Here is a 20,830-nt window from a genome sequence, read left to right as displayed (position 1 = left end):
ACAGTTAAGTGAAGTCCACTAGTCAAGAAAAGTGTTACTCCAGTCTTAGTGCTTCCCCTCTGCTGTTCTCTGACTGGAGGTGATTTTAGGAAGGGATTAAAAAAAAAAAAAAAAATCTGCTTATTCAGATTCTTTACCTCTGAGGGTGATGCACAGAGCAAAAGGACTTCACCCTTTAGCCATGTGCATGTGAACTCACTTGACCCTAAAAATCAATGTTATTACTGGAAAGTATTTTCTTGAAAAAGAAGGAAGTCTAATGTCCTTTACATAAACAGGAGCAAGTAGGTATACATCTCAATTAAAATAAAATGTAGCATAAGTTAACAATTCTGAACTTAATTGCTTCAAGAACAGTATTATCAGTCAGCAGAGTTTGAAAGTTCTCTTTGTATATCTTCACAAGGCAAATCCATTTGCAGCTCATGACCACATCTTTAGGGCAGTGAATCATTTCATTCTCACTCTGAAAACAATTCTCTCTGAGATATAAGATATATATAAATATATATGTATCTTCTGTTTATCAATCTGAAACTATCCAATAAGACGACTACTTATAACATTGCAGTCATTCTTAGAGTTTGGAATAGGATTTTCCAAGCATTACCTATGCACTGTCCCAATTAAAATGCAGGTCAAGAGTTGCACAGCCTCATTTCCTACAAAAGGGGGGGAAACAGGAATACAAACTGTTTCTAATATGCTGATGGATAAACCTTATAACTGCCAACCGGCTAATTAATTTAATTCCTTTCACACTAACTTCTTGACTTTAATAATTTTCCCAAAGCAATAGTCAGTCACAGAAACATGAAAATTCATTGAAGATATTCTTAGTTGTCATTCTGTTTTTAATGCCTATGGAATGTTAATTTCTAAAGATGAGAAAGGAACCAAACGTCTAAATTCTAGTGCTGTAATGTAACTTTAATATTAAGGCAAAACAAACAAATAGACAAACCCCATGATATGATTTCCCCCCAAAATTGATTTTGAAACTGGCTACAATTAAAAAGAAAAAATGAAACTGAAATGAATTGAAATCTAGTTTTGAAAAAGTTACTAATGCAAGAGAATTGTTATGCTTAAGCCGATGTGGCGCAGTATATGCAAAGTTTAAATGAATGACAGAAATCTTGATTTTAGACTTCATGCTGTGCTGTTTTGAGTACACTTTATTTCAGAAAGTGATATTTAGTATTTTCTATACACTCTGAAATCATGAGCATTTCACTTTTTCTAAGTCAATTATTTCATAAGGATTTTATTAATAGATATTGGTAAATAGAACTTTGGAAATCTTAATTCAGTATTCTTACTATACCCAAGGCTTTTGTAACCTAGTTTTATGTACAACCTTGTACAGTTTTTTTGACATACAATTCAGAATCTTGTTTATTCTATTGGACTTTGTTCTGGCCAATACATTTTTTTTAAATCTTTAAGAAAAACTGTGATTGTTTTAGTGGGTATTTTTCTAAGTAAATGACAACTTGTATAATGTATTTTAGAGAATGCCAGATAGTGCATGTTTCAAGTTCATGTTTTCCTCATCACTTGTATGTTTATACAGCATGGGACTTTAATAAAATTATCCTGGAAACCTAAGGATTGTTTTTCTTCTCAATATGTAAGATGATGTGATTTTTTCCCTTGTTAGTTGATTTTTTCCCTATATAATTGTTCTAGTAAACTAATTTATCATTCTCTCAGCCATGTCTTCTTTCACAATTTTCAGCCTCTATACTGAACATCACTCTACTTTGGCACATCGTAATACACTTATATTTTAGCATCAGCCTAAGTAATAAAGGCGGAAAAGGGTCATGGAATAGTTTAGAAGAGGCAACATGCCAGCTTTCACAGCTTAGTACACCTACCAAAAAGCCTTTGGGAGCAGATGTACTAGTATAATTATTTATTAGGTAATTTACAGGTACAAAGTGCAAATGACTTGACGTCTATTTCCCTAATCCCTTAAACTCTCTGGATTCTAACTTAGTTTTTAAGGAAACAAAGGCTTAAAAGCAGACAACTGCTAAATGGAAAAAAAAAAAAAAAAAGGATTCAAACATGCATGTTTTCTCGACATCAAAAGTAAGAGTCAAACTGAAACTTCATTACTCCATGTCCCTTCCTACTTAAAACCTGGACAGGATAGCACTTGAGGCTGCGCGAGACTTGGTTTCAGCAGTTAGCCGGATTTAATTGCTTTCGCAGGTGAAAACGAGGCTCCATCAGTTACCAACTCTTCTGACCAAAAAAAGTAAAGACAAGTGGATCCTGGTGGAGCTTAAAAACTTGTGAAAAAGTTACATTGACCTAGCCCACAAACTAATAATTCATTCTACAAGGTAAAGTAGAAAGCAATTTTATGGATTAACTCTATCAAAGTGAAGCACATGAAAAGAGACTAAAATCATGATATGTTAATCAGGATATGAAAAATTAAATTTCCACAGAGGTTTTCAGAGATGTTAGTTTGTCAGTAATTACCTATTTATAAAGTTATTTGTTAATAATTCACACAACAGAAAGCAATCAATGAAGTTTCATTTTTCTTTCTCCAATACTAAAAGGGGATAATTATACTATCTGTTGTTATTATTTGATGATGATAATATCTGCTAATTAGGACAGCTTATAATATTTTGAAAACTGTGACTAGAAAATCCTAGAACTATAGTTAATACCATAAACTAAAAACCCCAAAGTGAGAAATTAAACATTTAAAAGTATTATTACAATTTTTACTAGACAAATCCTTATAACCCGCCCACATGCCTTTTTGGGGTATTCATCAAAAAAATTTTTTTTAAATAATGGCAGTCAATAGTTTAGTACAAAAACTTTTAAAGTCTAAGACTATAAAGCAACTACTGCTTTCTGATTTAAAATGAAGCATCCTATTCAGAAAACCCACTGTAAAACTTTTATAATTTAGTATAATTCAATATAAAATTACTCAGTAAAAATGCACATAATTCTTTGATCTCCATGTCTAAAAATGAGAAAATTTTCACTTTCTATGTTTTAAAAATGTTGATTCAAACATACAGAGCCAACTGCAAGATTATTAGACCGGCTCTTAACCACTCATAAAAAATGTCAGCATATCTCTCACTGTTGCATCATAATAGAAAACATTTTAGAAACAAAATCCCTAAACAAAATTACAAAAGAACATTAGGTCTCCAAGTCAGTATTTCCCCACTAGACTTTTGCTGCCTTCCTCAAATTTTTGAGGCAAAAACAAAAATAATCTTATAGCTGCCACTTTGTTCCAAAGACAAGTTTCCTAATAATATAAATTTCTACAGCATTGGTTCGCTAAAATAAAATCTCTCCCTAACCCAGGGATCTTTTCTTGAAACTGAATAGAAAAAAGAAAAAAATTGCTCGGGAAATGAAGGCATAACCCCCATCTGCGCCTCCTGCAATGGTCGGTCTGTATAGGATGGAAGGGCGGGTTGTGGAAAGTCCTCATCCCACCAGTTACGGAACCTCTATGTCCTCAACGAAATGCAGATGTATTACATGTCCCAGGATAGTAACGAGATGGATTAAACAATCTGTACAACGTTAAAAAGCATTATAAACCCCTCAAAAACAAACTAAAATGGCTGGATACTTGTGAATGACCCAATGATTCCTGAGATGAACAAATTAGGACTCAACAAACTTACGGTCCTCACAATAAATCCGGCCTTCTGGAAGGGAAATGAGTTGTGGTTTGCAAGAACTCAAAGACACTTGGGACCCACCATAAGACTTGCCAAAAACATGAAATGGAAGCTTTTACTAAGAGGACTAAAGAAGATGCACTATATTTAAAAATCAGTCTATTTTACTGGTATTTGGAATAAAAAATATTTACAATTATTTTACAATAAAGAGCATTTAGATCTCACTTGTCAGGAAAATATTCTTTCATTATGAAAAGAAAATTGTTGTAAACGTGTTTCTTCTGATATCTTTTCCAAGCATTTAACAAAACCTCTTCAGAAACTCCACGGCGCAAAAATAAACATGCAAACTCTTAAGAACAACTTTACAGTCTTTGAAAAAGTTAAAATTGGAAAGAAAAGTATGTATGTAATCAAAGAAGAGTCAGAGCTCAAGTCTGAACTTGGCCAGTAAAGGCAGATGATCTGAAGAGTTGTTTTCATTTGGAAGTCCATTAACAGTCCACAAGTCTTGTTCTGTAAGAAGTGACAGTCTAGCTAGAAGTTTCAAGCCACCAACCAAAGCAACTTCAGCTCCTGTTAAAGAAACACATTTAGTGAAACTGTGTCAACATGTTATTGCAAGTTAATCATACAAAAGTCTCTACTTTCTAAACAACAATAATATAGAACTTGAGACCCCTCTGGAAGTCTAAATATGAAACAGTTTTCAGAATATGATTAAATTTTTACTAACAAGTTATTTCAAAAAATTTTCAGAATATGGTTAAATATTAATTGAATGTAACCTAATTATAATTCTCAAATACACAGAAGTTTCAGATGTTTGTTTTTTTCTATTTCAGATATTTTTTCTATTTCAACTTCTGAAAATAATTCAGAAGAAAACATCAATGTAATAAGAACGTTACGGGCGATTTGGGATTGGCAACTGCATAAGAAATTCATCCATCAACCATTCTATTGTTGTATAAAACCAGAAATACACAACCACAGATAAGTAGGAAGTTTATAAGGTGAATGGAGAATAAATTTATAATTTGGTCCCAGAGTCAGTGCCCATAGGAAGTAGAGTAAAAGGGGACATGCTCTTAATGTTAAAATTTGAGATGCTGGTGCATGACACACTTCCGCCACCTCGTGACCAGTTATGGCATGACAACTACCAGAACCTCAATACACATTCAAAGTAGCGGGCATATTCCGAAGAGTTGAGCTAGTGGGGGGGAGAAAGCCATCTTCTGAGTATTACTAACGAGGTTAGCCTCAGTAGGAAGAAAAAACAAACAAAAGGGAAAAGGGGAAAAGAAAAGTAGAAAAAAAAGGGAAGAGAAAATAGGGAAAATCAGAAAAGACAATAGCTGCCCACATTATGGATTTTCAAAGTTTTCTGAATGGTGTTTTCTTACTTCCACTTATATGAAACTGCATTTTCTTCTCCACATTAAATTCTTTGGTTAAATAAAGTCTTATTTTTATTGACTCATACAAGGAAAAGTGTTTTATCACCTTTGGTTTTTGAAAATACAGTCATAGACCTCTTTTCAGAAAAACACAATATTCCAAGGTCAACATGACAAAATTGTCCATTATTGGAAGTTTAAGCAAGGTCCCACAGTGAAGGCAGCATACTGCGGTAAAATTTAAGTACAAACAATATGATGTTGCTGGCAGAAGAAAACAGTAAATTTATGGCAAGTAAAACCAAAGGGCAGTGTGAAAGACCTAGAACTCAGAAGGTGACTGGACTGGAGGCCAGAGCTGAGGATAGAATTCCTAGGCAATAATTTGCTTTGAGGTGTTTCACTGCCTCCATCTTTTACAGGTGATTAACTCATTTATTCAAATACATTACCAATCTGTCAAATATACTACCAATTTAAAAATATTTTTAGCTTCTAAACCTAGAACTTCATCCAGATGTGTAGCTACCTTTGTCAGCTTCGGCCTTGAGGTTTTAGTTCCCTTGTTCTCAAGCAGAACTTAAGATTACATGCTTTTGCCCAGCCGGGTGTGGCTCAGTGGTTGAGCATCAACCTAGGGTCCAGGCGATCACGGTTCGATTCCCAGTCAGGGCACATGCCCGGATTGCGGGCTGCAGCTGATCAATGACTCTCTCATCATTGATGTTTCTATCTTTCTCTCTCCCTCTCATCTCCTCTCTCTGAAATCAATAAAGATACATTAAAAAAAAAAAAAAAAAAAAAGATTACATGCTTTCTTTACCTGGCTGCCCAGCAACATCTTCCTTTTCTGCAGAATAGAAAATATAATCCACGGTTATGGCACTTCGGGAATGACAGGTGGTCACTTCGGGAATTCCAGTGTCAGGAAAATAATGTGAATAAACAGATGACAAGCGGAAATGGTGCTGTAAGTGTGAAGATAACCTAAATTGAAAAGAAGAAGTGTTCAGCCTCCATCAGGTTTTTCATGAATTTACAATTCCTCCTATTAAAGCACTTTTTCATTTAATTTCCAGACAAAACTAGACATTAGGACAAGTTTTACTTAAATAGACATCACAATTTGGCATTTATTTATGCAGTGATATCCAAAACCCATTAACAAGGCTGTGAAATATGGGGGGGAGAGCTCAATAATTAATATACTCATGTGGTTTGTTATTATATTCGAGAACCTCCACTTACTAATAAACACACATCTAAAACAACCTGCAGGCATACCTCATTTTACTGTGTTTCACTATTGCGCTTCGCAGATGCTGTTGCGTTTTTTACAAATTAAATGTTTGTGGCAACCCTGCAAGTCTATCAGTGCCATTTTCCAACAGCATTTGCTCACTTCGTGTCTCTGTGCTACATTTTGGTAATTCTCATAATATTTCAAAATTTTCCATTATTATTATATTTGTTATGGTGATCTGTGATCAGTGATCTTTGATGTTGCTATTGTAATTGTTTTCGCTCCACAGAGCACACTCACATAAGACAGAGAACTTAACTGATAAATGTGTGTTCTGACTGTTCCACTGACCGTCCGTTCCCCACCTCTTTCCCTATCCTAGGGCCTCCCTGTTCCCTGAGACACAACAGTGAAATTAGGCCAATTAATAACCCCACAATGGCTCCTAAATGTTCAAGTGAATGGGAGAGTTGCATGTCTCTCACTTTAAATCAAAAGCTAGAAATTACTAAGTCTAGTGAGGAAGTCATGTTGAAATTCAAGATACGGCCCGGCCGGGCGTGGCTCAGCGGTTGAGAGTCGACCTAGGATCCAAGCGATCAGGATTCGATTCCCGGTCAGGGCACATGCCCGGGTTGCGGGCTTGATCAATGACTCTCTCATCATTGATGTTTCTATCTCTCTCTTCCTCTCCCTTCCTCTCTCTGAAATCAATAAAGATATATTAAAAAAAAAAAAGAAAGCCAAGATAGGCGGAAAGCCAGACCTCTTGCGCCAACTGTTAGCCAAGTTGTGAATGAAAAGTTCTTGAAGGAAGTTAAAAGTGCTACTCCAGTGAACAAACACATGAATGATAAGACAAAACAGCCTTCTTGCTGATGTGGAGAAAGTTTTAGATAGATCATACCAGCCACAACATTCCCTTAAGCCAAAACCTAATCCAGAGCAAGGCCCCAATTCTCTACAATTCTATGAATACTGAGAGAGGTGAGAAAGGTGCAGGAGAAAAGTATGAAACTAGCAGAGGTTGGTTTGTGAGGTTTAAGGAAAGAAGCAGTCTTCAGAACATAAAAGCACAAGGTGAAGCAGCCAGTTATCCAGAAGATCTAGCTAAGATAGTAAATGAAGATGGCTACCCTAGACAACAGAGTTTCAATGTAGATGAAACAGTCTTCAATTGGAAGACTAGGCCATCTAGGCCTTTCACAGCTAGAAAGAAGCCAGTGCCTGGTTTCAAAGCTTCAAAAAACAGGCTGACCCTCTTGTAAGAGGCTAGGGCAGCTGAAGCCAATGCTCATTTACCATTCTAAAAATCCTAGGGCCCTTAAGAATTATGCTAAATCTACTCTGCCTGTGCTCTATAAATGGAACAAAGCCTGGTGACAGCACATGTGTTTACAACATGGTTTACTGAATATTTTAAGCCCACTGTTGAGGCCTACTGCTCAGCAAAAAAAGATTCCTTTCAAAATATCACTGCTCATTGACAATGTACCTGGTCACACAAGAGCTCTGATGGAGATGTACAATGAGATTAATGTTGTTTTCATGCCGCTAACACATCCATTCTGCAACCCATGGACCAAGGAATAATTTTGAATCACAAGTCTTAGTAAGATATAATTCAGAAGGCTATAGCTGTCATAGATAGTGATTCATTCCTCTGATGGGTCCAGGCAAAATAAATTGAAAACCTCTGGAAAGCCTTCACCATTCCAGATGCCACTGAGAACACTGGTGATTCATGGGAGGAGGTAAAAATATCAACACTAACAGGAATTTGGAAGAAGTCAACCCTCACGGATGACTTTGAAGGTTTCAAGGCTTCCGTGGAGGAAATAACTGCAGGTGTGGTGGAAACAGCAAGAGAATTAGAAGTGGAGCCTCAAGATGTGACTGAATCACTGCAGTCAGTCTCATGATCAAACCTGAATGGATGAGGAGCTGCTTCTTATGAGTGAGCAAAGAAAGCAGTTTCTACTCCTGGGGAAGATGTGGAGATTGTTGAAATGACAACGGAAGTTTTAGAATAGCACATAAACTTAGCTGATAAAGTAGCAGCAGGGTTTGAGAGGACTGACTCCAGTATTGAAAGAAATTCTACTGCAGGTAAAATGTGGAGAAAGTTTCAAACTATCAAACAGCATCACATGCTACAGAGAAATAGTTCATAAAAGGAAGAGTCCATCGATGTGGCAAGCTTCATTATTGTCGTATTTTAAGGAATTGCCATAGCCACCCCAACTTTCAGCAACCACCATCCTGATCAGTCAGCAGCCATCAATAAGGGTGAGGTAAGACCCTCCACCAGCAAAAAGATTATGACTCACTGAAGGCTCAGATGATGGTCAACATTTTTTAACAATAAAGTATTTTTAAATTAAAGCATGAACATTTTTTAGATATAATGCTATTAGACACTTAATAGACTAGGGTATATTGTAAACATAATTTGTACCTGCACTGGGAAACCAAACAATCGTGTGAGTTGCTTTTTCGAGATACTCACTTTATTGCGGTTGGTCTGGAACCGAACCTGCAGTATCTCTGATGGATGCCTGTATGTTTTTTTTGGTTTGTTTTTAAGAAAGAAAATCAAAATGCCCTTTAGGAATGCCATTTAGAACCCACCAGACTACTGACTATTCTGCAGCCCATGGACCAAGGAATAATTTTGAATCACAAGTCTCAGTAAGAAATATAATTCAGAAGGCTATGGCTGTCAGAGGTGTCATATTTTTCTGCAAGCTCTTATCTTACTAACAACTTTTCAGTTTACTCATATAAGCTGTGTATAAACACTATACTTATATATTGATACTTAAAAGTATCTTTTCTTAGACCCTATTTTGTTTAAAAAGATTTTAGAATTATTCAAAACTAAGTATTCATTAGAAAAGTTAACTTTATTAACCTCACTCAGGAAAGTTTTGACTGTATTTGAATGGTTTAATGATGAATTTTTAAATATTCTGTTTTAAAAATTAAAATAATTTTTGTTTTCTTACTAGATTCTCATACATGAGATATTTTTCTCAAAACAAAGTATACAAAGTAAGACTGAGAAGAAAACAAAATGAGAGGTGACTGTAATTTGGTCCCAAAATTTAAATGTTAAAACAAAATCTAAACTATAAAAGAGCTACACTATAAAACAATGAAGACATTAAGAAACTCCCCAAAAGACAAGATTTAAGCCTCCACCTGATAAATTAAAATACATGTTTCTCAGCCATAGCCTCAACACTCATGCTTCTTTAATAATTAAAAATCCAGGCATCTTCACCCTTCTACCTCTGATGACCTTTTCTTGTAGTTTAAGAGATAAGTATAAATAATTATCTTTCCTACTCACATATTCTTTTTCGGATCAATTCTCCTATAGATTGTTTTGAGATCTAGTAAGTCAGAGGACGCTAAGGATCTTCTTGAACTCTCAGATATTTTTCTGCAATCTTGACTTTTGTAATAGCAATAAACTTTAAAGAGCACTAGCGGGTCAAGATCCATTGACAAGCTGATTCCTTTAAATAACAACACTGCTTAAGTAATTACTAGAGCTTTACATGCTTCGTTTTATTGAATCCTCACAACAACCCAAATTATATATATAAGGAAATGAACCTCAGAGATGTTAAGATTCTTGTTCAAAATCACACAGCTGTAAAGTAAAGCAGCAAAGCTGTAATTGGTACTTGGGTCTATCTGACTTAAGAACCATCACTCTTCACCAGCACAGAATATCATCTTCATTTTTTATCACTTTTTTAAAAAGTCAGTTTTGAGAAATGACTTTTTTACTTGACTAAAGTCAGCTAATGTCCACTGCTGCTTCCCAGAACTCACTTTTCAGCTGTCGCTAGGACTTCTGTTTTATCCAGCTCTGTTTGTGTCAGATCACTGTCTGTAAGAACAAGAAAAATACTATTAGTATTGTATTAGTATTTTAATACTACCAATACACTGTTTTGTTCTAGTTTGCCTTAGTGTAGGTCCTTTTACTCTAGGAACAATATTTAAGACATATCTACTTTAGATAGATGCCTAGTTAAATGTTTCATCATAGAAGCTATATGTTTTGATGATCTCCAAAATTAGCAAATATAAGATGCAAACATTTCCAAAGCAACGTGCAAGTAATTCATGCAAAGATAATTTTGGAAGTTCAACTTTAAAAAGGTAAATTTAGAGCTCTTTAAAAAAAGGAATAAGCAAATAACTACATGTTTTCATATACGAATATTTAGTCCTTTTAAAAATTTAGTTTTATGTTCAAAGGGAAAGTATAATGAAGAAGACTGCCAAAACATATTGCAAACACTTACCTGTCTTTTCTACTTTTGGTACCTGCGGTACCTCATACACACAGTTCTGTGAGATACCTAGGTTTGGGGGCCAAATTGGAATAGATAAAATTCTTTGTCCCCGTGAAGACTGTTCCTGGCCAGACACCTAAACAAAATTTCAACAGGTATCTTAAATGAGCAGATTTTAAATAGTTTATGTATTGAAAAGTTTATGTGTTAAATGAAAGGGAATCCAAGAATGGTAAATATTACTTTTTTTCATTGGTTTTAGAGAGAGGGGAAGGGAGAGGGAGAGCGTGAAGGGGGAGGGAAGGAGGGAGGAAGGGGGGGAGAGAGAGAAACAGAAACATCGATGTGAGAGAGAAACATCAGTTGGTTGCCTCCCATTCGCACCCTGACCAGGGATGGACCCAAAACCTGGGCATGTGCCGTGACCAGGAATCTAACCAGCAACATTTCGGTACAAGGAACGAAGAAGCCCAACCAACTGAGCCATACTGGCCAGGGTAAATAGTACTTTTTATTCATTATATTGATTATTTGTGATTATAAAATCTTGTTCAAATACGTTCAGAAAGCACTTATTTACATGGAAATGGGAATCTTTTCCTACATGTGTTTTTCTCTAATTTGGCCATCTAAATGATTAGCTTTGGACTAATTCTACCCCTTCATTTTTGCTACCTGCAATATAGCTCCTATCATAGAAAATACTAAGAGAGATAAATGCTTATAAAATTTTAAACCATCGCTCAAAAGTCAGTAGTAAAAAACTTATTTTGGTTAAATATACTGAAGATCAAATGATCAAAAGCAAGCAGAAGAGAGCACAATGAAAATAAAAATGTGATAAATTATACTCAGCTAAGGAATTAAAATATCATATGTAAAGGAAAATTATGTAATAAAGAAATATTAAATGACTGTTTTGCTAACTGTATTGCTCACATCCAACATTCAAAAGTCTATTCTGCCACCTTGTGAATAGTTTCTTATTTATGAAGTATTGTCTGTCAATGTTTCTTTTTCTTCTTCTCCCATTTTGGATTTTTGTAGCCTGCCAATTCCTCCAAGCAGAATGTTGCCACAAATAGACGGAAAAGATGAAATTCAACCAAGTGGGTATAATTACTTATCAGTAGTTGTGGAAACTCAACATAGCTTGGTAATGTGAGGGTACTGGCTTATCCAAGGTTTCAAACAGCCCTGTGATGACTATCCTCACACTACAGTGAACAGAGGACTAAGTCTGCCTACTAGAAGGGATGAAGCACTTACCTTTCCTATGGCAAGTCCTTCATAATTCAATTTTCCTTCCTTTATGAAACTATAGAGCGGGGAACCAGGAACAGAATTAAAGTCTCCACACATAACAATAGGGCAGAAGCTGCCATCTTTCTGATGGGCAACACTTGAAATCTCTGCCAGCAGCATTGCCAACTGGGTCAGCTTAATATCACCTCGCCTTGGATTATACAACAGATGTGTGTTAGCTACGCAGATTGCAGGAGAGGCACCACTTGGAATTTTGGGCTGCAAGAGTAATACTAATCCAACATTGTCTCTGTCCAACAGAGGAACATCAGGGCGGTAAAATTCCACTGGGTTCACTGATAAGAGTGAAAATTTGGAATGTTTGAAGCAAATGGCACAGCCATCTGGTTTCTTTCCTGTCCGAATCTTATATTCACAGTGATAACCTATAAGAAAGAAATTTAAAACAAGGGACTGTTTATATATATTCACACACATATATATGGCAAAATACAGCTAATATTTTTGAACAATGTTTATCAAAGTGTATTTTGCAAAACATTAGTAATGTTGAATGTTAATACATGTTGGAATAAAAAAAAGTTTGGGACTGGGCCCAATAGGTCTCTTTAGGGCAGACTTCAGTCTTAAATATGCTAATATGCATTATCACGCTCTCATTTGCATCCTAGTAAAAGTCAGAGTCATGACAAAGACAGCAGGGCCTTATAATAATCTAGCCATCTATGTACCTCAGATCTTTTTGCCTCTAACTCTTCCCCCTTGCTCTACTCCATACACACTAGCCTCTCCAACCTCAGGGCCTTTCCTTTGCTATTTCCACAGTCTGGAATGCCCCAGGTAAGGCTTGTTCATTCACCTCCTTCAAGTCTTTGCTAACATGTAACTTCCTCTGACCATTTGTTTACAATTGAAACCTGACCCATTCTACTTTCTTGTATTTCTCTAGAAAACTATAATTACTTAATGAACTATTTAAAAAAAAAAAAAATCTTTATTGATTTCAGAGAGAGGAAGGGAGAGGGAGAGAGAAACATTGATCGGCTGCCTCCTGCACGCCCCCCACCCGGGGATCAAGCCCGCAACCTGGCCATGTGCCTGGACCAGGAATCGAACTTCGATTTCTTGGATCCTAGGTTGATGCTCAACCACTGAGCCACGCCTGGCCGGGCACTATTTTCATATTTATTTGGTTTATTGTCAGCCTTTCCCCACTAGAATGTATATTCCACAAGGGCAGAAATTTGTTATTTATGTTTTGCTCACTGCTGCATCCCCCACTGCCTAGAAGATTGCATGATGTATAGTAGGCACTCAAAAAATATTTCCTAAATGAGCAAATGCCAAGTGGGCGCCATTTCTCAAACAGATAACCTGTTTCTAGAAGTGTTAGTTTCTATCCATTAAGTACTGGTAAACACCTGTGTTATAACGATGCCCTAGACAGGCTGGTCCTTGATCTCATGGGGCTGAGAATCTTAGGGGTCTAATGATGGGCAAAGGAACTCCTGCAAAGGAAGCTATTAAGAGATTCTTACACACTTTTCCCTTTGAATTAAAATTATATACCAACACAAAAGTTTCCCCTTGAAATACCTCAATCTTTTCCTGACCTTTTGAAAGGTATTAAATTTTTCAAAATTAAGATTGTTGGCCCAAATACGCCACACTTCTTTGTTACCAAGTTATGCTTTAACAACATACCAATCTTCCAAAGTAAATTTGGCTAAAATAAAAGTTACATTGTACCCAACGATTCCAAACTTGGCCTGATCTCTGTTCCATAATGATCTTCTTGAACTTCTTGCAAACAAAGTACCTTGGAAGAAAAAAAAAAAAAGGCTTTGAATTAAAACAGGGAGATATAAATAAATATCAATTTTATGGTGCTTCTATCTGTAAATACAAGCTTCTAAAATTTTAAAAGCCTAATGAAAGTTGAAATAAAAATCCTTTTTTCTTGCAATTTACAGATCAAATTCATGTTTCCAAATTTGATCAGTTCCCCAAACCCTGGCCTTTAATCACATGAAGCTTTCTTACTATCCCAAACTGGTATTTCCCAAAGAAAATATAAGTCATTTTCTAAATTAATTTTTGCATGAATTATTTAAATTTAAAATCAAAGGAAATATATACTGAACGCTTAATATGTTGCCAGTCTCTATCTCAGAACTGATCAATACTTAAGATTTTTGGATCTTTTTTGAGAAGTTAGATGATTATGTATGCCAACAACCATTAGCAAAGGACTCTTTGGAAGTCATGATGCCTTGTTAAAAACTGTTCCATCACTATATTTAAATGTCTTCCCTTCCTACCAAACAAAAGGGAGAAAACCATTTAGTTCACAAATGAACCATTTAACCCAACTTGTGTGAAGAATTGTGATATTTTGCACTTACATCTGCATCAAAGTTTTTAATTTCTTTCAGAATATTGGGAAACCTAAAACTCCAGTGTAATACTGGCCGCCGACAGTGTCTATAGAGGTGTGAATTATCTTCCAATAAATTTTGTGAAAGTATGTTATAGGACATCACTGAAAAGTCAAACTTGTTCTCACTGTCTTCATGTATGGGGTCAACATTTTTGTCTCCTAGGATCTTCGTTTTTTCTTTATTATGGTTACATATATATTCCCAATGCCGTTTTATGGTGCCTGTTAAAACATATTGGACGAAATATAAAGAATTAATTTAAAAAACAGACCATATGTTTTCCTGTATATAAGTATTTTCTTGTTTTTAAAAATTTTCCATAGGCAATGAACACGTTTTCCCCTAGGAAATGGCAATGTAGCACTGAATAACCATAAGTTGTCACCAAATAGATTAAAAGGCTGTAAAATGAAATACTGACCAAGAGGTCTGCAACAGGTTTAAAAGGATCTAGCAAGTCATTCTGGAGGCTAAGAGTGTATGTTAATCAAACTAAGACTATACAGGGATCATGGTTTCTCACTTCTTTATGGTAAAGAAGTGGCTTAGCAACTTTATAACCATAATAATATTACTTGTATATCAGAGCTGGCTTTCCAATAAAATCATTTCACATATTTTATCCCTATTAGTAAGATAAGATCATCCAATGATTACCTGAGTTCTAAAAAGAACTTATCTCAGAATCTGCTTTAGACATGAATGAAAGGTGTATAATGACAGCATACAGAAGATATAGAAGCAGTAGCTAGTGTCTAAAACACTGAAGTGGAACAATGCAAAAAAAAAAAAAACACAAAAAAAAACGAACAAAAGAAATATTTTTAATGCACACCAAAGCAAAAGTTACATGTAACATAGTTACAGAATGCTGGTAAATGATAATGGCTGGTTGACGAACCTAGCATGCAGCAACCAGGAATGTGTAATGGTTTATATTCTGCAAAGACATCCTGCACCCTGAAAAAGTGATGAAAAGAGAATCAAAAAGCATGAGATTTTGCAATTACAGGCAGTCCTCAATTTAGAAAAGACCACCACATATGCAGTTTTCATCTCTGATCTTGTCTCCCTCACACCACCATTAAAGGGCATACACTAACTGCAGTGGAAGCCACGAAGCAAAATGTGGAACTTTTAGAGAATCTATAAACACAAATGAAGGAGAAAACAAGAAATGGGAAGACCTTGGAGAAATAGGCTAGGAGATGATTCGATAATATAAAAAATCTCAGCCCTAGAATCTCTCCCTTTTCCTGCATGAAGACTTTCATTTTACGGCATTACAATACATAAAATTCCACCAATACAGTGGTTTTTCAACCTCTATAGCATATACAACCCTTGAGCATTACTTTTCATGTCATGAACATCAATCAATCCCTGGTGTGCTGGGACTGGGGCCGGAACGATGGGGTAAATACATTTATACTGACCACATTGCTTTGAATAAACATACAGAAATGTGTTTGAATGCTAGAGTTCCATGGAAGACCATTTGAAAACGACTGATGGAGTGAAGAGTCTTGGCCTTCATATACTTCACAACATAAATTCATACCACAAAAGCTTATATACCTTCCATGTCAGGAGGAACAAGGTGATCACAGCAGAGAAGACAGGTGAATCAAAGAAAGTAAGCAATAGGCCTGATCGGGTTTTTAGGGTGCCTAATTAAAAAGTCTTAATTGTATCACAAACATCCTTCAAATACCACTTTAAAGTGATAGGCAAGTTAGCAATGCTGTTCTCTTGATTGAAAAGTATTAGTGAAATATCGGAAGTCACAAATATGGCTTAACGAAGAGCATTTTCCTTATTCACAATACCTAGGAAGAATGGACATATAAAGAGTCAGGTTGCAATCCAAGGTTATCAGTGTGTAATTGTAATTCCCCATCCATTAAAGGGAAAACACCACCACCACAATTTTCTGAGTACCTACTATGAAGCCAACAGTGTGCTGGGCACTTTGACATCTCATTTCATTGTCAACAGGCTTTGAAAGTAAGCATTATTTTACTCTAGGAAACCAAGGAGCAGAAAGTTCAGTAACATGCCAAGTTCATACAATTTGTGGTGGAGCAGAATGACAGCAGGGAGAGGTTTCTAAGCCCAAGCTTATGTCACTATGGCACGGCTCCACCTGACAGCTACCAGGTTTACAAAAGAGAAGTGTGCTGACCTGATGGACCATGAATACGTCAATGAAAAGCAATTTCGTATCATACAACCCTAGATTTATAGATTATGGATTGTTCTTAGGAACCTAATTTTAATGCCTCTAAATAAACCTTTCATTCATTCAAATAAATATGTTTATAAACACAAGCTGTAGTGAAGTACTATACAGAGAGATTTTTACTACTGAGTGGTTAGAATTTCTGCTTAAATGTGTAGTAGGATTTCTTCCTAAAAGAGCACTAACTCATCTTCTAGCTCTGATTTCCAGGTGACACTCACTGTGAATGTTTTCCTTTGGCAAACATCTGCTCCCTACACATTGACACCTACACGGCCTACTTTCATATCTTCAGAGGCATTATCTTCACTGAAAACCACAGCTCAGTAAGAAAGACAATTCCAAATTCTACTGGGCAAGGGGCAGGACTGGAAGCACAGAGGGAGTCTCGTCAATTGTTTAGAGTAAAAAGAACATAAGAAAAATAGGAATAATCAACATATTTAGAAAAAACTGTTTCTTAAAGTTGAATAAGATATTTTAAAAGACAAAACTTCCCACAGACTCTCAAGATTATATCTATAGACTCCAGTATGAGAAATACAGATTTAATAAGCTAAAATCCTATTCTGAGAAAATATCTTTCACTTGATTGCTTCTATTTAAGAAAATTCTTTTGTCTTACTTTTTAAAAGTTATCATTTTTAAAAGTTAGCTTAAAATGAAAACACAAAATTTAGTTTTATACATCTGTGGACTTCCAATAATTATTCACCCACCAATTTCTAAGAAGTCTAAGAACCTTTGTTTCAAAAACACTGGATTTGAAAATTATTCTTAAGTTAAACTTAATGTTTTAATCTAGTCCTCCATTCTTTTCCACCTTATTCTATATATAGAGTTACTTCTATCTTTACTGCCAAAAATACACAATTAATTAAAAGATAAGAATAAAAGCTTCATTTAAAAAAAATAATTTCCCTTTTCTTCATAGAGAACTACTGGCTGAAAATAACCACCAAACACCTCTAAAACCTGCAGGTTGTTTTCCTGAGGATTAGATATGAAAGTTTCAATCAGTCTATGGCTTATTTCTATTTCTCCACCAAGATAAATGTCACCTTTACCTTGGTGTTTTCTTCGTTTTGATGAAGGCTCATCTCCCTCAGAGTTCATGATGGAACTAGAGAGATGAATCAAAGATGTCTGGCCCAGGTTGTCAGGTCTCCAACTCCAGTACTGAAACTGAGTTCTAGACTCAAACAAACAAGGTGGTCTCCAATTTAATGAAAAATGCCTACTACTGAAGTAGGGGTAAGGAGCACGAGAGTAATGTCCAGGCCACCTCATACAACTAGAAATATGTCTGTTCCAGCAACACCTTTGCAGATTTTCCCACGGTGTAGTCCAGTCTCTGCCCAGACTCTTCTGGTGATGGGGTAACATGGGGTATCTAAAAGAAATAAATACACTCCTTGAGGCACCACTTTAGGTTCAACTATAGCACACAAAATCCAAATCTGTTTCCTCAACGGAATACAAGGTTTCATATTTAAAATCTGATGTCTAAATCTACAAAGGATGTGGGAAAAGCAGCCATGATTTAACTATGAGAGCAGTATCTCAATACTCTCCCTATTGAATGGTATTCTAACACTTAGCATAGAAGCCACCAGGTTCCCCAAACACCACATACACTCCAAAAAGTCCACAGTTCAACTGAGAGATAAATCCACCATCAAACTGGTATTCCGATGATCTTTGTAGCATCTAATAAAACTCAACGGACAAATAAAATCCACAGCAAACATAATACTTAAATCAAATGTGGAACACATAAACTGACTACAATTAAAGCGAATCTCTCTTCCAACTTGGTCTGGAGTAAAAACACATTTCTGAACAGTTTTTTTAATACCAAGATTACATTTTCCAAACATTTGTATAGCTAAGAAAACAAAAGCCTATCACAACGTCACAAAACTACCTCTCTTGCTAATCGGTAGGTGGATAATTTATCTTTATTTATTTTTCATTTTTTTTAAAGCACGCATTTCCTTGGGGGAAATGAAAGAGGCTAGAGATTACTCACTAGGAATTCACCAACACTCCAACACAACAGCACCAACTTAACCTATCATCCAAAATATCTCCAAAGCAGTGTTACCATTATGTTGGATAGACATGCTGCTCTCAGGCTCTATTGGACCCCATCTTCTTCTTCTACCATTCTAGCAAAATATTAGGATTGAGGACTTCTATCCCTTCCTCCAGAATTCATTAAAGGTACATTTCCAAAATAGTGTCAATAACATCCACTTCTATTACCGAAGGAGTTTTGCTCAGAGTGTATTTTCTGTTATTTGACTTCTATATGTTGTGTTCTTTTCATTTCAACGTTTAAATTTTTTTTTATTATATATTTTTGCAGCTCACGCATTTTCAAACTGTTCTCTAAACTCAACTTAATTGTAAATCTTTAAAGGCACGACATGGGCAGACTCTCCTGTTTTGTGACCACAATGAAAGCCTTAGAGATTTGGGCACTTGCTCAATACACTTTCCATCCCAACAAGCTGCCGTGTTTGAAGTACAAAACTTGCACTACAAAAGTCTCTGCATTTGCAGTTACTTACAGAGCGGGGCAAAAGCAGGCTTACAGTTGTTCATATGGAGACTCATACAATAATTCACAAATAACACTATAAGAATAAGCTGTTTTGAGTACTCACAACTGCCCCACCCTGATACGGATGTCTTTTTCCTCTTAAGACGATGCGCTCCTTCAAAGCCAGAACTTTCTCAAGCGTTTCAAGCCCAGCCTCCTCCCCAGCGCCCAGCACAGTGCCTGGCACACAGCTGGTACTCGAGAAAACGCTGCCCAACCGAACCGCCGCCGGGTCCCAGGGCTACGGGAGTTGGCACCCGACCCCCGCAACCGATGTGCTCATTCATACGGTGCTGTGCTCCCCGCGCGGGGGACACCCGTAGATTAATGAAAATTAAACTTTTTCATTTTTAATATCGAAATTCTTATTTTAAAGCGTATTAAGAAAAAAAAACACCCAATCGGTCCATCACAGCCAAGATGTCGCAGGTAACTGCTCGGGGCTACGCTCAAGCAGGCGGCACCTGCTGAAGTGCTTTGAAAGCGAATCCGTTTCAAGAAAAATATCCAGTAAATAGTGGACGAGACTTTTGGTAATAATCGTAAAGGTCGGGATACAAGTGGCTGAAGTTTGAGAGACGCTAACACGCGGCGCGCGCGCCTCCGTCGGGGTCAGGCCGCGGGACCTATTGTGACGGGCGGCCTCCCCCCGGGGACCCGCGGCGCCCGCATGGCGCGGCGGGGGCCGGGGACCGAGAGGCTCAGGCTGCCCCGGAGGCTGGGCGGGGGAAGCGGGCCGGGGCTCCCAGGCCGAGCCTGATCGGGCGGGCGCCAGCCGGGCCGGCGGCAGATGCGCCCCGCGCGTCGGCCCGGGTCCCCGTCAGCCCAGCGCGCGCCGGCTGCGGGCCCCGTTTACCTATCCCTGGGGGTCTCCGGAGGCTCCTCCCGGCAGCACCACCTCCCAGACCCTCTTCCTCCTCCTCCTTCCTCCCGCGCCCGCCCCGCCCCGGTTCACCCGGGCCGCCCGCCCCCGCCCCGCGGCCGGCCCTGCCTCCGCCCTCCGCCACCCACACTTACTGACCGGCCTCTCCCCACCACACAGCGGCCGTAGCCCCTCCTCACACAGCGCCACGCTTCCATCTTGCCCCTTGGTGGCTGTCCCGGCCTCAGGCCCCGGGCTCAATCGCAACCTCTAGAGGAGATCGGGCGGCCAGAAGCTCCGCGGGCTCCCCATCCCTCGCGGCCGGGCTGCAAAGCACGCTGGGAGGTTCAGTTCCGCGCGGCCAAGTCCCCATATTGCGCCGGGAAAGTCCTGGCAGTGCGTTCCGTAAGCATCACAGAGCGTGTGAAGCACGGGCAGCCATTTCCGAAGAGGGCAAAACACCCGCCCTCCGTCTTAAAGAAACAGAAATAAACTGTTGACCAGCTTTAAGGCCTATGGGAGGGGGTACCGGGTGGTTACTGTATGAGAGTAAGGAGGAAAAAACATTATTTTCTCGTATTTGTATAATGCTCTTGGGAGATTCGGAAGATGGATGCCCAAGGTAGGGAAATTCCCTTTTCTGGGTTCCCGTGGCACTGTGGTAGCAGGAGTTGTGCGGTTAATTCTGCAGAAGCACATCCGCAGAGTTCGCATTTAAACGTACCTGTGCATCGTGCGTCCTTCTATCACATTTGGTACA

At 37.6% G+C, this 20,830-nt stretch overlaps 1 protein-coding gene across 17 annotated transcripts; it reads right to left on the bottom strand.

Moving 5' to 3' along the window:
• Positions 1–1,158: 1,158 nt before the first annotated feature.
• ANGEL2 (angel homolog 2) lies at positions 1,159–20,455 on the bottom strand. 17 transcript variants are annotated; one of them, XM_081121758.1, is made up of 9 exons: positions 20,230–20,455; positions 17,668–17,993; positions 14,323–14,579; positions 13,667–13,736; positions 11,921–12,342; positions 10,661–10,787; positions 10,182–10,239; positions 5,916–6,079; positions 1,159–4,265 (listed from the first exon to the last, which is right to left on the bottom strand). In XM_081121758.1, the coding sequence occupies exons 1-9, from the start codon at positions 20,286–20,288 to the stop codon at positions 4,114–4,116; spliced, it is 1,635 nt and encodes a 544-aa protein (XP_080977884.1). In that variant the 5' UTR covers positions 20,289–20,455; the 3' UTR covers positions 1,159–4,113. The 17 variants fall into 17 exon arrangements, 16 of the variants coding, with proteins under 16 accessions (XP_080977884.1, XP_080977894.1, XP_080977888.1 ...); XM_081121768.1 differs by having other exon boundaries at positions 20,226–20,447; XM_081121762.1 differs by having other exon boundaries at positions 13,660–13,736; positions 20,230–20,447.
• Between the last annotated feature and the right edge of the window lie 375 nt (positions 20,456–20,830).

This window comes from Miniopterus schreibersii (assembly GCF_964146895.1).
Source record: "Miniopterus schreibersii genome assembly, chromosome: 19".
Classification (NCBI taxonomy): Eukaryota; Metazoa; Chordata; class Mammalia; order Chiroptera; family Miniopteridae; genus Miniopterus; species Miniopterus schreibersii.
The sequence above is the reverse complement of the archived record's forward strand: the minus strand, read 5'-3'. Positions and strand labels throughout refer to the sequence as shown.

What these genes read in the sequence shown, in the direction of transcription:
- ANGEL2 (XM_081121758.1), bottom strand. Translation starts at nt 20,288, where the DNA reads ATGGAAGCGTGGCGCTGTGTGAGGAGGGGCTACGGCCGCTGTGTGGTG. An exon ending in GTCCTAGCGACAGCTGAAAA is followed by an intron (nt 6,080 to 10,181) that starts GTGAGTTCTGGG and finishes TTTTCAATTTAG; the next exon opens with GTTATCTTCACACTTACAGC. An exon ending in AGATGTTGCTGGGCAGCCAG is followed by an intron (nt 4,266 to 5,915) that starts GTAAAGAAAGCA and finishes TTTCTTTAACAG; the next exon opens with GAGCTGAAGTTGCTTTGGTT.